Here is a 15,744-nt window from a genome sequence, read left to right on the forward strand (position 1 = left end):
CTGCAGAACTTTGCCAAAGTCTGTGGTCCCAACCCTTTTAACCACAAGCTCTCCTTTTCAACTTAAGTCCATGTAAGATCTCCCTGAAACCGAAATACCCTTGTCCCTCTTCCTACCCCGCCGATTTCAGGCCCTGTCTCTGCTCCACCTCCACCATCCTCAGTCCCTTTTAAGAGGCTCGTTAGGGGGTTGGGTGCAGGCTCTGATCTTGGCCCAAGGGGTCTGAAGTGTGGGACAGGCTCCAGCCTCAGTCTAGGGTAGGGGATGGGGTTTCAGGGTGCAAGCTCTGGGAAGGAGTTTGCGTGCGGGGAGACCCACCTCCCGGGCAGGTGCCTGAGTGCAGGGATGGAAAAAAATAGCCCACTTTTCCAGCAGTAAAAGTAGTAACAACCACCCCACCCCACCCCCGTTAGGGTGGAAGAGGAGAGAGAAGGACCGTGTGTGAGAGAGAATGACAGAGACACACAAAGCATGTGAGAGTGACCGATATTTGAATTGCCTATCACCTTCCACCCCTTCTCTCTGTGTCGAGACAGGGTACAGAAGTGTGGGGAGGGACACCCCAACATCAGTGAACCCATTCTCCCTCCCACACCTTGCACAGCAAACCGGAGGCTCCCACGGTGGCAGCTGCAAGGCAGAGGGCAGGAGCAGAGGGACAGTGCGGGAGCAGCAAATGAAGTACCAGACCTTGAGAGTTTCCAGGCGAAACAAGTCAGGATCCCCTGTGAGAGGCTCTGAGATTTACTAGTAGATCCTGATCTACTGGTTGGTGACCCCTGGCCTAAGTATTTTGTTTCTGCCAGGTACAGGGGTAAAGGCGGGTGCTGTCAGACAGCCCAACTGTGGCAATAACACTGAGTGAGCCCTGATGCATTGTGGGAGAGTATCCAGGCGGAAAGGAATTTAATAAGTACTGAGACAGGAAATTATCTCGTTTTCCAGTAAAATTGGTGGCGAGCAGAGAACAAACAGGGGATTGCACTGTGCAGCTGTCCATATTTCAAGGTAACGTTCTTGCCCCTTGAGTGTGCCAGATTTTTTGGTTTGTTTGTTTCAGTTTTACCTTTTAACTTAACTTTTTTTTCTCCAAACACAATTTTCCCTGGAACTTTTCCAAAGTTTTGAATCTGAAATGGCCACTTAAATAAATGAACAGGTGTGCAGAGACCTTGGTAAATTTGGCCCCAAATACTTTATTAGTCAGGGCTGTTCTTTGAGATCCTCTCTCCTCTCCCCTACAGGGAATGACACCCACGTTCCTCTCCCCCATCAGACACATGGCCCAAGCAGGGTGATATTTATTGCATAGCTCTGAGCTATTTCGCTGAATCTGATCACCATCAGTTCAGTCCTGCAGTTCCAGAAGTGTCCATACCTGCCATGGTCCCACTGATGCCCAGGGGTGAGTTAGAGCTCTATAAAATCATGACTTGAGTGGAGAAAGTGAATAAGGAAAAGTTATTTACCTACTCCCACAATGTAAGAACTAGGGGTCTTCAAATGAAGTTAATAGGCAGCAGGTTTAAAACAAACACAAGGAAGTTTTTCTTCACTCAGATCACAGTCATCCTGTGGAACTCCCTGCCAGAGGATGTGGTGAAGGCCAGACTTTAACAAGGTTAAAAAAAGAGCAAGATAATGAGTGGTGTGGCAGAGCTTGTGTCTGTCTGTGCATGTGTATATATGGTATGTTACCTCCCCCGCTTTTCCTCTCTCTCTCTCTCTCTCTTTTTCTCTCTCTCTGTATGTGTGTGTGTGCGCACGCGCACATGCGCATAGATGACCTTTTCAGGGCAGCACCCACCTCTCTTTAGAGACTTAACTGCATCGTCTACGGAGTTTGATATTCCTCGCAGAACAGAGGCGCTCGGTAACACACACGCGGTTTTTGCACGGCAGCCCTGCCGGACTGTGTCACTGTGTCACTCACGGCGCAGTAATAGGTGGCGGAGTCGCTCAGTTCGGCGGCCGCTTTCCGCAGGTGGAAGGAGTCTGGTTTTCTCTTGGCTTTAGCGCTGAATCTCCTCCTATGCCCCTCATCCGAGTCCTGGCTGCCCGCGTCCCTCAGGAAAAGCTGCAGGGGCTGGCCGGGGCGCTGCACGTACCAGAAGGGGGAAGGGTACCCGGATACCTTGTAGGTGCAGTTCAGAAGCACGGGGTCCCCCTCAGAGACTCAAACGGGTCCTGTCACTTGGGTCACCAAGTCCCCCTTGATCCGCTCTGCGGGGAGGAGAAAGCAGAGCAGAGCCACTCAGGGGCTGCGCACTGAGTCCATGGCCTCTCAGGGAGTGTAAACTGCAGTCGAGTACTGAATTCGGAGCGGATCCAACATGCCCATCATTGGTGCAAGGGGATGGTGCAGAGCCATGAAGAATCCACCCCCAGCGCCTCTTGGACACGGAGCGCTCCAGGGAGACTGGCAGCTGTCACTCACCGAGCGCCACCTCACCTGGCTAGGGGGACCCCCTGTGAGAATCTGACCTGAACCTCTCTGCAGCTGAACCCCAGACTCGGTCCTGTTTCAGCCAGAACAGCCCTTCAGAAAACCACCAAGCCCGGATTTTCTCACTGCCCGTGACGCCGAACCCAGCCCCCGGACCCAGGGCACGTCGGGCCTGGTTATTGGAATTAGATGTCTCTCCTCCCGGCTTCAAATCCCAGCCACGGGGAGCCGCTGTAAGTAGTATAAGGGCCCTACCATCAATCAAATGTTAGCCCCGCCCCTGACCCCGGAAGTCCCGCCCCTGGCACCGGAAGTCCCGTCTCCCCTGTCACCGGAAGTCCGCCCCTGGAGGGTAGTACATCCAGGTCAATAGGGGCAGGTGACTGGAAGTAAGGGGTGTCATGTGACCCCTCTAAGGACTCGCCCCGCCTCCCTCCACCTATAAGGAAGGGTTTTTCCCCTGTAGGACTGCCCCACAACCCGCTTTGACCAATCGCGGGCAGTTCCGGGACCAGATGACCCGCCCAGAAGTGGGTCGTGTGACCCCTCTAAGAACTCGTCCCACCTCTCTCTACCAATCAGGAAGGGTTTTTCCCCTGTAGGACCGCCCCGCGAACCGCTTTGAGCTATCGGGGGGCAGTTCTGGGACCGGATGACCCGCCCGGAAGCGGGTCATGTGACCCCTCTAAGAGCCTCCCATGACACCCTCTGCCAATCAGAACATAGCACTTCCCCATAAGTTCTAGCACCACACAAAAGAGGCCATCTTGTTCCAAGAGCACGTGTTTCCAAGAGCGTGCAAACGCTGAGTGGAAACATGGCTTCTTTCACCAACTTTGTTTTGGTGCTGAGAAGAAAGCGCTACATCAGCGACAGTTCCAAGGAGGAAGGAGAAGTTGAAGGGAGCCCTTTGGCCCAGCCACTGATGGATACACCAGTATCTGACGCCGGAACCCAACCGCTCACGAGGCAGCCTGATGAGCTAGATGGCCTGGAGGAGGAAGGTGCCCACGGCTCCCAGGAGTCGGACAAGACACATGGAAAAGAAGCCAAACAGGTAAGTGAAAGATCGAAGTTGGGGCATCATGGGGTTAGGAAACCGGGATTTTGTAAACTTAAAAAAAATGACCAGAGCGTCTTACATTATTTCTTTCTGGCAATCTTTTGACAGCTTGACAATGCCTTTCTAGCTGAACCTCAGACCCAGGACAGCATTGCATCGGACAAGGCAGACGAACCGGGCCCACCTTGTTTTTGCTCAACACCGATACAAAGCATTGAAGAGATCGCCAAGGATGACGGCCATGAAGAATTCAGGCGGTGGCTTGGCATTGACCTAGATGAGCCAGTGCCACATCATAAGCGTAAAAAAGTCGTGTGCTCCATTGTACGCATTGGTGTTTATACCGTCCTTAGTCACTGTCTTAGGGAAAAGCTTTTTGAGGACTGTGAGGGTTGCGTCATAGATGCGCCAGCCCAGCGGCACCATGACTGTGTGATTTGGACTCCGGAGGATATAAACTGCAAGCTCCGGGGCCTATGTGCTGAACTGTGTTTGGAAAGCTTATTAAATACTGTTATTGCCGTCGGTTATGCTATGCAATGTCTGTGCTTAACTCAAGAACACTTAGCACAAGGGGTGACTTTGGTAAATGCAGTGCAATTCAGTCAAGATCCTCACAGTGTTTTAAAGACCATGACCAAGCCAAAAGACGCCTGCTTAGAGCGTTATATTGAACGTCTGGTGCGTACAAAAAGTTACAGAACCCTGCTTGAGAAAAAGACTATTTGTAAGATGTCTAAAAGGATGAAGTTAGAGAATGGTGAGGGGACACACATGAGATATAAAACTTGGTAGCTGTAAAAATCTATTGAAAAGGGGCTTTTGTGACAATCTTCTCTCAGAAGGTTTGTGTGATCCTTACACGAGTAAAAGTTTTGGTGGAACACATGGTCTGTATGTCTTTTAAATAAAATCATTTAAAAAAATAAAGTTTGTGAGAATCCATTTTGTATAAAGGGGCCCATTTACTGAAAAACCCCTGAAAGATGTATGGTAGAAACTCGAGGGAAGGAAAAACCCCTCAAATATTTTGTTTTTTAAATAAAAGGAAAAAATTACCACCACCACCCCAGTTAGGATTTATTAGACATGAACTCAATGGTTTAACCGCACCTCGCTGAATAGCCAGGGGCTCCAGTCAATGATTAGGTTTAGGTGTGACCACTTACCCTTGTTGAGGGTAATGTTTAGTAATTAAATTTGATGGGTTGGATGGGTGGGCTCTGATGAATATCTAATTAAATAACACCTCAGGAGTTTGCAGATGGTATTGGACAGTTTAAATATAACCCCTGGGGCTGGTAGAGCACTATTGGACAGTTTAAAGGACACAGGCGTTGGTAGAAACGCTATTGGACAGTTTAAATATGACCCAGGAGTTGGTTAAATGCTATGGGCTACTTTTTCAAGCCATTAAAAGTTAAAAAAAAAATTAAGGATCTAACCCAAAACTGAAATGTTTCCAACTTTTACCCATACTTTAAAACAAGCATTTTCTCTAAAGACAATCAAACATTTAAAAGCATTTTATTTAAACCCCAAGCCTTAAGCATGAAAGAAGCATGTTTAAAAAAACCAAACCCCAAGACATGTATTGATATCTGCAAAGGGTCTCCACATGGAAATGGGTACAGCTGCATTAAGGATTGGTGCTTTTACTGTTAATACTGTAAGAAAGCCCTACAAAAAATGTATTTTAACTAAAAGAAAAAAAATGTAGCCAAAAGCAACTCAGGTGTGGAGACAGCTTAATTCTTCCACCCCCAGATCAGAAAAGGCAATGCTAGGGAGGGGTGCCTATGTCTTTAAGGATCTATTATTTCAGAGCTGCAGTGATCAAATTCACCTGCTAGCTACTACATTGAAGTTATTTGAAACAATGGGCTAGGAGGGTATAAAAAACCTAGGTATTGGGGTGACTGTCCTTTTCAACAGAAACTTTCTTGAATGGCTGCTGGACTGCAACAGGAGAAGGTATGTTCCCTGTTTGTAACTTTGAAAATATATATTCTATAATGCCTCTCTTTGGGCATGCTCTCTTAGTAAAATAATGGTGGCTATCTTTATTGCAGTGTGATCTGTTTAACATGGAACCAGTAATTTTAAGCTGCAGTTCCCCACCAGGCCAAGGTAAAAACCATTTTTAACTGTAGTTGTGCTTAATACTGTTTAAAAAAAACCCTGGGTAATACTAACTAATTTTTGTGCTTATTCTTTAACCTTAAGGCCCAAGCACACATTGGGGGGGGGGGGGGGGGGGATTGACAGAACAAGCATGTGCCCATAGTGAAAGGTAACTTTTTTGCAGTTGGCTTTTAAATTTATGCAGGGTTTGTGTGTGTGTGATTTGTAAGAGAGAGAGATGAGGTCTGTGCAAGACCTAGGTGTGTTTTTAAAATGGGGTTTGAAGCATTTGGGGGTAATCCTAACTCACATTTTTTTTGCTTGTTTTTTATTCCGTAGTCCCAAATATACATAGGGGAAAATAGAATAGCCCTGTGCCAGTATGCCTTTACCCTGTGGTAGAAGGTAACTATCCATAATCATTTTTAAAGCGTGTGGGTTATTTTTTTTTTTTTAACTAATTGTAACGTTTAAATTGTGAGTTGGTTTTTTTTCAAAACTTAATTGTGGGGGAGCTTATTGCTGTTTTTAAACTATATGTTGGCAAACTGCTGGTATAGAGTGTTTGCTGGGCTGCTCTTTCTGTGCCAAATGTATTTTGAAAATAAATGTTCAATTCTGAGTTGGGGGAGGAAGCGGTGGAGTTAGGCTAAAAGTATCTGGGATGGTTACAAAAATGTGTGTTTTTACCTGGGGTTTTTATTTTAAAAAAAGCTGGCTGGGGTTAAGTTGTGGGTGATTCAGGGGCTTATGCTAGAGATAAGTGGTTTTTAAAAAACAGTTTGTTGCATACCCCTGCTTTAAAAAATATAGTTGCAAATGGTTTTAAAACAGCTGTGGGGAGTTTTTGAAGGTGTGTGTGATGGAGTTTGTAACAGACACAGGTGTGTTTTTAAAATATATGTTGTCAAACTGCTGGTAAGGTGTGTTTGGTGGGTTGCTCTTTCTGTGCAAAATGTGATGTGTTAAATGCATGTGGATTTTGAAAAGTCTATGGCTGCAAACTTGGTTTGGTGTGTTTTTTAAAGCTGCTGTTTAGTGTATGTGTGTGGAGGGAGGGGAGAGGGGCTGTGCAAGGCATAGGTAAAGGGTTTTTTTAAGTACTTGGTTTGTTTAAACTAACAAGGGGTTTTAAAAGCAGTTTTGGCTTTTATTCTGCAAAATGAGATGTATTTAAAAAATTGTGTGGGTTTTTGTTGCTTGTTTTTTTAAGTGGTAGAAACAAACTCAAAACTCATGTTGGTTGTACAGCCTGAAATGGATTATTTTGTTTTTAAAGCTATAACTTTTTAAATTTTACAAGAGGGTTTCATGTGTTTTATAATAATGTTGTTTGCTCCACAGTACAGTAAAAACATGAGAGGTCCTTAGACTAGAGGGAAAACAAGCTCAAAAGAAAAAGGAAAGAGACAGCTGAAAGAAAATTCACCAGCATCAGTGACTGATGGATCGATGAAGCCCAGTAAATATATTTTGCTTATTGGTTTGGTTGCTCTATGAGGTTTTAAGTAAATACACAGGTGTGGGTGAGAGAGATGGTAAAGTATACGTGTGTGGTTTTTTTTGTAAAATGTTTTTCCCCCACCTCACAGGCATGGACAACTTTTCTGACAATGCTGTAGACAGAGCTACAAGGACACCTCCTCCAGAACGGCCAAAGAACCAGGAATCTGCTTTGAGACCCTTAACAACGCAAAACAGCACGAGTGCAGATGAAGCGTCCGGGCGGTCAGAACCTCACATAGGTCGAACCCAAGGACAAAACAAAAGACTCTGGTAAGAAACAACCATGCAACCACAACTCCAGTTCCTCAGCGGCCACTGCCACACCATGCCCTGAGAACTGTGAGCGAAAATGCCCACATTCACAAACCCGGAGCAGGCGCTCTAGGGGTTCTGAACGTGCGCAAAACCACACACATTCACAAACCCGGAGCACGCGCTCTAGGGGTTGTGAATAAAAAACCAAGGACTGACAAACTCTCACACAAACACAACTCCAGTTCCTCAGCGGCCACTGCCACACCATGCCCTGAGAACTGTGAGCGAAAATGCCCACATTCACAAACCCGGAGCAGGCGCTCTAGGGGTTCTGAACGTGCGCAAAACCACACACATTCACAAACCCGGAGCACGCGCTCTAGGGGTTGTGAATAAAAAACCAAGGACTGACAAACTCTCACACAAACACAACTCCAGTTCCTCAGCGGTCACTGCCACACCATGCCCTGAGGAAACTGAGCAAAAACGCCCACATTCACAAACCCGGAGCAGGCGCTCTAGGGGTTCTGAACGTGCGCAAAACCACACACATTCACAAACCCGGAGCACGCGCTCTAGGGGTTGTGAATAAAAAACCAAGGACTGAAAACTCCTGCAATGCCGAGGTGTTGCAGCCACACAAACACAACTCCAGTTCCTCAGCGGTCACTGCCACACCATGCCCTGAGGAAACTGTGAGCAAAAACGCCCACATTCACAAACCCGGAGCAGGCGCTCTAGGGGTTCTGAACGTGCGCAAAACCCCACACATTCACAAACCCGGAGCACGCGCTCTAGGGGTTGTGAATAAAAAACCAAGGACTGACAAACCATTCTCCCAAAACCATAAGCTCATCACAGCTCCCCCATATTCTAGTATGGGGGAAGAGTTTGATGCTTCATTCAGAAAACTGGTGCACTCTGTATCCTCGGGGCCTGAAAGAAAGGGGCCTGGGCAAAGGGGTCATCCTCAGGGGTTCCCATCAGATAAGGTGTAAACAAAAGGGGGGACAGCATTTGGCGGATAAATGGGTGGCTACCAAAAAGTTCCAGGCCAAGATCACTGCAAAATTTTGAAAAAAGGCTAAAGAGGTGATGAGGGAAAAATACCAAAAAAGGATGCCCCCTACTGGAGGCTCACAAAATGGCTTATCTGACCTGCGGGGTGGTGATGAGCAGTGGCTTTAAAAAGCCAGAGCAGTGCAACCAGGGGAGCGAAGCGGACAGGGGACTGCAGACAGAGGAGTTGAAGAGGGAGAGCAAAGCGACCCCACCGCTGAAGAGGCTACCCGGTGAGTACAAGCTGTAGTGTGTGTGTGTGTGTGTGTGTGTGTGAATTTAGTCTGATTCCATGTGAGTGCTAGCAGTTTCAGTTTCAGCTTCTGTGGCACTTGGGACTGAGACACGTGCATCCTGGAGGTGAATGCCTGGCTGCGAAGATGGTGTTGCCAGGAGGGATTCGGCTTCCTTGACCACGGGGTGCTCTTCCAGGAAGGACTGCTTGGCGGAGATGGAGTTCACCTTTCCAGGAGTGGGAAGGCCTTGTTTGGACACAGACTGGCTAACCTTGTGAGGAGGGCTTTAAAGTAGGTTAGACGGGGACAGGTGAGCAAAGCCCACAGGTAAGTGCTGAATGTGTGAGACTGGGAGATGGGTTGGAAATGGGGGGGGGGGGGGGGGACTACGGCCTATAATGGCAAGGAGAAAGGAGGGTCAGGGCACAACAGGGAGGCAAGATCAAATCAGTATCTTAGATGCCTATATACAAATGCGAGAAGTATGGGTAATAAGCAGGAAGAACTGGAATTGCTAACCAATAAATACAACTATGATATCATTGGTATTACAGAAACCTGGTGGGATGGGACGCATGATTGGAATGTTGGTATGGAAGGGTATGGCTTGCTCAGGAAGGACAGACAGGGAAAAAAGGGAGGAGGGGTTGCCTTGTATATTAAAAATGTACACACTTGGACTGAAGTGGAGATGAACGTAGGAGATAGCTGTGTAGAGAGTCTCTGGGTTAAGCTAAAAGGGGTAAAAAATGAGGGTGATATCATGCTAGGAGTCTACTACAGACCACATAGCCAGGTGGAAGAGGTGGATGAGGCCTTTTTTAAACAACTAACAAAACTATCCAAAGCCCAAGATTTGGTGGTGATGGGGGACTTCAACTATCCAGACATATGTTGGGAAACTAACACAGCGGGGCACAGGCTAGCCAATAAGTTTCTGGACTGCATTGGAGACAACTTTCTGTTTCAGAAGGTTGAAAAAGCTACCAGAGGAGAAGCTGTTCTGGATTTGGTTTTAACAAATAGGGAGGAATTAGTTGAGAACTTGAAAATGGAAGACAGTATAGAGGACAGTGATCATGAAATAATAGAGTGCATGATCTTAAGGAAAGGTAGAAGGGAGACCAGCACAATTGAGGTAATGGATTTCAGGAAGGCAGATTTTGATAAGCTCAGAGAACTTGTAGGTAAGGTCCCATGGGAAGCAAGACTGAAGGGAAAAACAACTGAGGAGAGTTGGAAGTATTTCAAAGGGATGTTGTTAAGGGCCCAAAAGCAAACAATTCCGCTGTGTAGGAAAGATAGAAAATATGGCAAAAGACCAGCTTGGCTTAACAAGGAGATCTTGCACGATCTCAAAATAAAAAAGGAGTCCTATAAAAAATGGAAACTAGGACAAATAACAAAGGATGAATATAGGCAAGCAACACGGGAATGCAGGGGCAAGGTTAGAAAGGCAAAGGCACAAAATGAGATCAAACTAGCTACAGGCATAAAGGGAAACAAGAAGACCTTTTATAAATACAGACGGTGTCAGGCGGTGAAATGTTGTGTCCAGCGGCCCTTTCCTTCAGGGACAGGGCTGGGGGCAGCTTTCCTCATAGCGGCTCCTGGGAGAGCGGATGGGCTCCTGTCTTTCCTTTGTTTCCCTGGTGATTCTGGGAGCTCACCCCCATTTCTGGCAGGGTGAAATTCCGGATTTTGGGAAAGAAGGAAAACTCCGTGTGTGTGTGTGTGTGTGTGTGTGTGTGTGTGTGTGTGTGTGTGTGTGTGTGTGTGTGTGTGTCCTGTCTAAGATTCTGGCGTCTACCCCATACTCACTTTCACTGCCCCATGTCAGTCATATGTTCCTCTGAGCAGCCCCAGTCACTCCCGGCGCAGTAATAGGTGGCGGAGTTGCTCAGTTCGACGGCCGGTTTCCAGAGGAGGAAGGATTTGCCCTTGGTGTCGTGGGTGGCATTGAACCTTTTTCAGATCCCTTCTCCTGAATTTTGCCCGGCGAGGTCCTGCAGGAGCATCTGGGGGGGCTGGCCAGGATATTGCACGTACCAGAAGAGATAAGGAGTTAAAGAGAATTGGTAGGTGCAATTCAGACGCAGCTGGTCCCCTTGAGAGATGCCGATGCTGCCTTCGGTTTGGGTCACGGAGTCTGCCCCAAAGGTGCCTCCTGCGGGAGGAGCAGAGAACACACACACTCAGCTCCTTGTCTAGACACGGCCCTGAAGACCCCGAGATCGCAAGGAGATGCCCCGAGAGATGGTCCCTGGCACAGACCACGAACGGCGAAGCCAGGCAAAGCACGGGGACGAGCAGAGCCATGACCAGCACCGGCGGGAGCCATGCCGGGCTAGTGGGTGTGTGTCTAAACAGGGACAATTCCGCAGCCTCGCAGGAACCGGTTTCTCTGCAGGGCTCGCGACTTCGCAGGCGGGGACAGAAATACTCTCCCTGCTAAGGCCCCATGGCGCGGTCCGTGTCTCTGAGCGGGGTTGCCGGACGAGCTGACACCGACCTGCCCAGGAGCGAGTCTGGCTGCTCTGTGGTTCCCCAGCCCACCCAAAACCGGGTTGTCGGTGGAGGAGCGAGTCTCTGGACTGTGTGAATATGGCCCCATGGCGTGAACAGGTACCGGAGGCTGATCAGGGAGGAGGAGGCTCGGTGCGGAGCGGGAGAGCAGGGGCGGTGTGGGGAAAATCAAATAACTCCAATTGAATAGAATCCAGGTGCCTAAACCCAAGAGGCGCCTATGACAATTCCAACCTTCGCAGCCAGAGGTGTGAGCAGCAGGCGGGTGGATGTGTGAGGGCAGACTGGACCGCTGTGGCCTTGTATCTATTATCCCGTGCCACACAGGCCAGAGACTTTCACGCTGTGCTCCCTGCACCATTGATAGGGTTCATGGCGGAGCTTGAGCGTGTTTTCCAGAAAGCGAAATCCAGGCCGGGTTCGAACCATCCGAGTGGCGAAGAACCCGGCGTCTCATCAGATACGTTGACACTTGAGTTTGCCCCGGTTTAGTGTCCAGCCCCCGGGGCTCACTCTGACTTTGTCTGCTGGATGAAAGACCCCCCTGGTACCAGAGATTCTCCCCCCACAAAGGTCCTTCCGGACTCTGGGCTCATTCTACTTTCTCTTGCCAGCTGTGCCCCTGGCGGTGAATTTCTGAGTGGAGCTGTGGTGCAGATTCCCAGAAACCAGTGAGTCTTTCATCTGCAGGAAGCCAGCTGCAGCCGGGCCCCCTTCCCTGCCACCTCTCCCCACCTGCACCGCCTTTTTCCTGCCTCTGGCTTCCTGACTTCGTATGCAGGGGTTGGTTTCCCAGGGCAGGTGTGACGTAGTGGGGGTACCTGGCTGGTTTCTATGCTGCTGGCTCTGGGGTAACCCCCACTGGCTGCCGTGGGTACCACGACCCAGCAAAACAGGATGAGTCACTATGCAAACCAGTGGCCAGACACCCCCCATGGAGAGGAACAAAGGAAGGTGGAATGCTGCCCTGGCTGGAGGGCAGGGCTGGAAGAGGGTTAGTGAGTTGCTGGCTGGAAGCATGGAGGAGACAGCCTAGGGAAAGGGGCTGGAGTTTAGGGGCCCAGTCTCCCCCCATCTCAAGGGGGCCTGAGACATCCTAGCCCAGCTCTGTGACCAGATTACATCTGTGCTGTGCTGTATCCTGGAGAGGCAATAAACTTCCTCTATTCCACGGGCTGGTGCAGTCTGTTTGTGCCATTTCGGGGTGCAGGAGACGGGGGAACCCCATCGCACCGTCACAGTGCGCATGGGAACTATTTCCCTCTTTTTTCCTTGACAACATAAGCTACCAAATCAAAAGGTCATTTGGCTGCCCATCCAGTAATTTGATCTATGCCAGTAAAAGCCAGCAATGCCCCGCTGCTCTCTATATTGGAGAAACTGGATGGTCCCTACAGCAAAGAATCAAGGGACAAAAATCAGATATATGTAAAGGGAACATAGAGAAACCTGTTTGGGAACATGTCAACTGGCAGCATATTATGAGTTGGTTCCCTGGCTCCGCCCCTTGACAGCAGCTGAAACTCGGCAGGAACAAGTGACTGCAGCTCCCATTGACCCCGTACCTGCAGACGTGCAGGTAAATATGGAGGTATGGGGACTGTGCCGGGGCTAATCCTGGTGGACCAAATCCCACCTGCAGACCAGTATTTGCCCACACCTGTCCTAAAGGCATCGCGGTTCCACTTACTATATATAGCGAGAGCCTCGATTTCCTTCCTATCTAGATGAAGGGTGTGATGTAGTTGGGGGAGGGGTTGTTTGCTCTGTGACGTGGTCCCCCTGCTCTGTGATGGGAGATTCTCACTGACTCTCCCAGGCGTGTATTGACCCAGACACCCAGGCTCAGCCTCCCAGAGAGAGACAAAGGAAGGAGGGCGGAGACCAGCACCTGGCTGGGGGGCAGGGCTGAAAGAGTTGTAGTTTCTGGCTGGTATCATGGAGGGAGCAGCCTAAGCAAGGGGCTCGGATTTAGGGGCCCAGTCTCCCCCATCTCAAGGGGTCTGAATCATCCTAGGCCTGCCCTGTAACCAGATTCCATCTGTGCTGTGCTGTATCCTGGAGAAGCAATAAACTCCCTCTATTCTACTGGCTGGTGGAGTCTGTTCCTGCCACTACGGGGGTGCAGGGGGCGAGGGAACCCCGACGCACCGCCACCGCTTACTGTATTTCGAAAGCCTCGATTTCCTTCCTATCTAGATAAAGGGTCTTCCCGTCTCTGCTGTCCAAACCATCCTTTTACTTTTCCTCGGACCCGTCCGCTGCCTGTCACCAAACGCTTCCTTCGTTTCTAACCCTCCCCCGATCTCTTCTCTGTCCTCTCTTGAGGGCTGGTCCAGATGCTCTTTAGAACTCGGATACGGAACCCTCACTGGAATCCGCTGCCTCTCTCCGCCCCGCTCCTAATTAGCATTTTATGGAACCGGTCCTGCCCGTTTTCCTTAACCATCCCTTTGCTTAACACCTCAATGATATTATTGCCCTGTCTCTCTCCCTGCTCCCATTTCTCACCTAAGGGGATCCCGGAGAGGAACAAACCCCCAGAACTGTTCGGTCCCGAGTGTGTGTTTCCTAGGGCTCAATGGCCCCTGACACTCAGGAATCATCAATTCGGCCCGGCCTGGCTCGGGGGAGCTGCCTTTCTAGGCGGGTGGGATGTGGAGCCCGGAGGGAGAATGTGTCTTCTGGTGCCTCCATGTGCGGGTCCCACCCAGAACGTTGGGCTTCGAGCTCTGTGGTAAGAACGGTCTCGTGTCTTTTGGAGACCTTCCCCCTGGGCCAGGAGCGGAGAGGCCAGGACACGTGTGAGGGGCAGGGGTAAAGTCCCGGCTCCGGGACAGTGACCGACCTGGAGCCGAGCGGAGCTGGGAGATCCTTGGGTTCGCCAGCGGTTGGGGTGTTTGTTTGTTTGTAAAGAAATTGTCACAGCCAGGTCTGGTGCCCGATTGAAACCAGTTCTGTTGTCACACGTCGCACATCCGGGTTTAACTTTGAGAGTTGGTGCATTTCAGCGATGGGGAGTGGAGAGATGTTTTGCGGGAGTTTTGGGGGGCGAGGGGTGTGCTTTGAATGAAATCCACGTTATTTCCCAGCATTTATGAATAAAAACCGGATCCCTCCAAGGTTACAGAAAAATTAAGTTGAGGCATTAAAGGTCCCTCATGGCTGCAGGGAAACCCCTTCCCCTTTCTGTGCCAGGCCCTGCTATACGCTGTGTCACTGTGTGTATCTGACGCAGGAACAGGCGGCGGTTGCAACTGTCAGCGAGCGGAGCTGCAGAGAAAACTGGTTCTTAGCGGTGTCTGCGGCGAAGGTGACTTGGGCCTGGAGGGACGGGGCGTAGCTCGTGTCCCCGCTGTTTGCATGTAGGAGTCCCACCCACTGCAGCCCTGTCCCGAGGGACCGGGGGATCCATTGCCAGTAGGAAGTGCTGTCAGCGATGGACGCACCCGAGACAGCGCGGCTCAGGGTGAGGGTCTCTCCGGGCTTCACCGTCCCCGGGCCGGACTGGACCAGCTGCACCTGGGAGCGGGCACCTGGGGAAAGCGAAACAAAGCGAGGAAAGATTCAGCCTCCGAACGTCTCTGTGTGTCCCGAACCCCCCGCTGCCCGCGGACACTCACAGCTGAGGGCAGAGAACACGGAAAGGAGAAGCAGCAGAAATTCCATTCTCGTTCCCCTTTGAGAGACTCCCCAGCGGGCAGGGCCGGGCCGGGCTGTGTCTGGGCGGAGACTGAGGCTCCTAGAACCAGGGGCTGGGATTTAACGCGGCATCTTCGGGCAGGGATTTGCATGCGGGTTCCCCAGGGCGGGGAGAAGAGATACCAGTGCCTAGTACAGGGCGGTGCGCTCTTAGGACAGGGGGCCCGTTTACATGACAGAGAACCGCGCGTTCAGCTCCGCACACGGATAATGTGGCTGTGAGAGGACTCTGGAGGGGACCCTGGACTGGGATGTAGGAGACCTTGCTGGGCCAGGGATTTTCATGGGGGATTCCCCCAGCGGGGATGAAATACAGGGGGCAGGAACCCCTATGGGAGCGCTCTCTGGTGGGTGGGAAAGGTCACTGCACAGCTCCTGGGGTTACGGGCTGTCTCTCCGGGTACAGCCTGGGCAGAGGCAGGGACAGGTTTCAATAGGCCACTGTCTCCATCATTAGCCTTGTAAACGGCTCGCGCTGCTCCTGCGAGGGATCTGACTTGCTCGCCCCAGGGCTCCGGGTGCGGGACTCAGACTGCCCTGGGCTGGGTGTCTGTGCAGCGCCGGGCACAGGCCGCTGGGATCCCCCTGAAGAGCTAATGCTGCTGCTAATCTGATTCCTGCCCCTTCCCCTCTTGCTGTTGCTAATGATGCTTTCACACAGAGCGGCAGCGAAATGACATCATTTGCTGACGTCACAGCCCTACAGCTAGGGGGCAAAGGGAGCGAACAAGAGGTCTGGACCTGGGGCTGCCGCCCTGGCCAGGTGCATTTCAAAGCGAGGCCGTGGCACAGGCTAAGAGGCTGGCTACTTAATCCGCTTCCCCTTT

The 15,744-nt window shown here is 50.5% G+C and overlaps 1 protein-coding gene across 1 annotated transcript; it reads left to right on the top strand.

Annotated features, from left to right (window-relative positions):
- Positions 1 to 3,249: 3,249 nt before the first annotated feature.
- On the top strand, positions 3,250 to 4,342 carry LOC149521137 (uncharacterized). Its single transcript, XM_089774458.1, has 2 exons — positions 3,250 to 3,503; positions 3,618 to 4,342. The coding sequence occupies exons 1-2, from the start codon at positions 3,264 to 3,266 to the stop codon at positions 4,302 to 4,304; spliced, it is 927 nt and encodes a 308-aa protein (XP_089630584.1). The 5' UTR covers positions 3,250 to 3,263; the 3' UTR covers positions 4,305 to 4,342.
- The last annotated feature ends 11,402 nt before the right edge of the window (positions 4,343 to 15,744 follow it).

Source organism: Pelodiscus sinensis, chromosome 30 (genome assembly GCF_052426305.1).
Source record: "Pelodiscus sinensis isolate ZL-2025 chromosome 30, ASM5242630v1, whole genome shotgun sequence".
Lineage (NCBI taxonomy): Eukaryota > Metazoa > Chordata > Testudines > Trionychidae > Pelodiscus > Pelodiscus sinensis.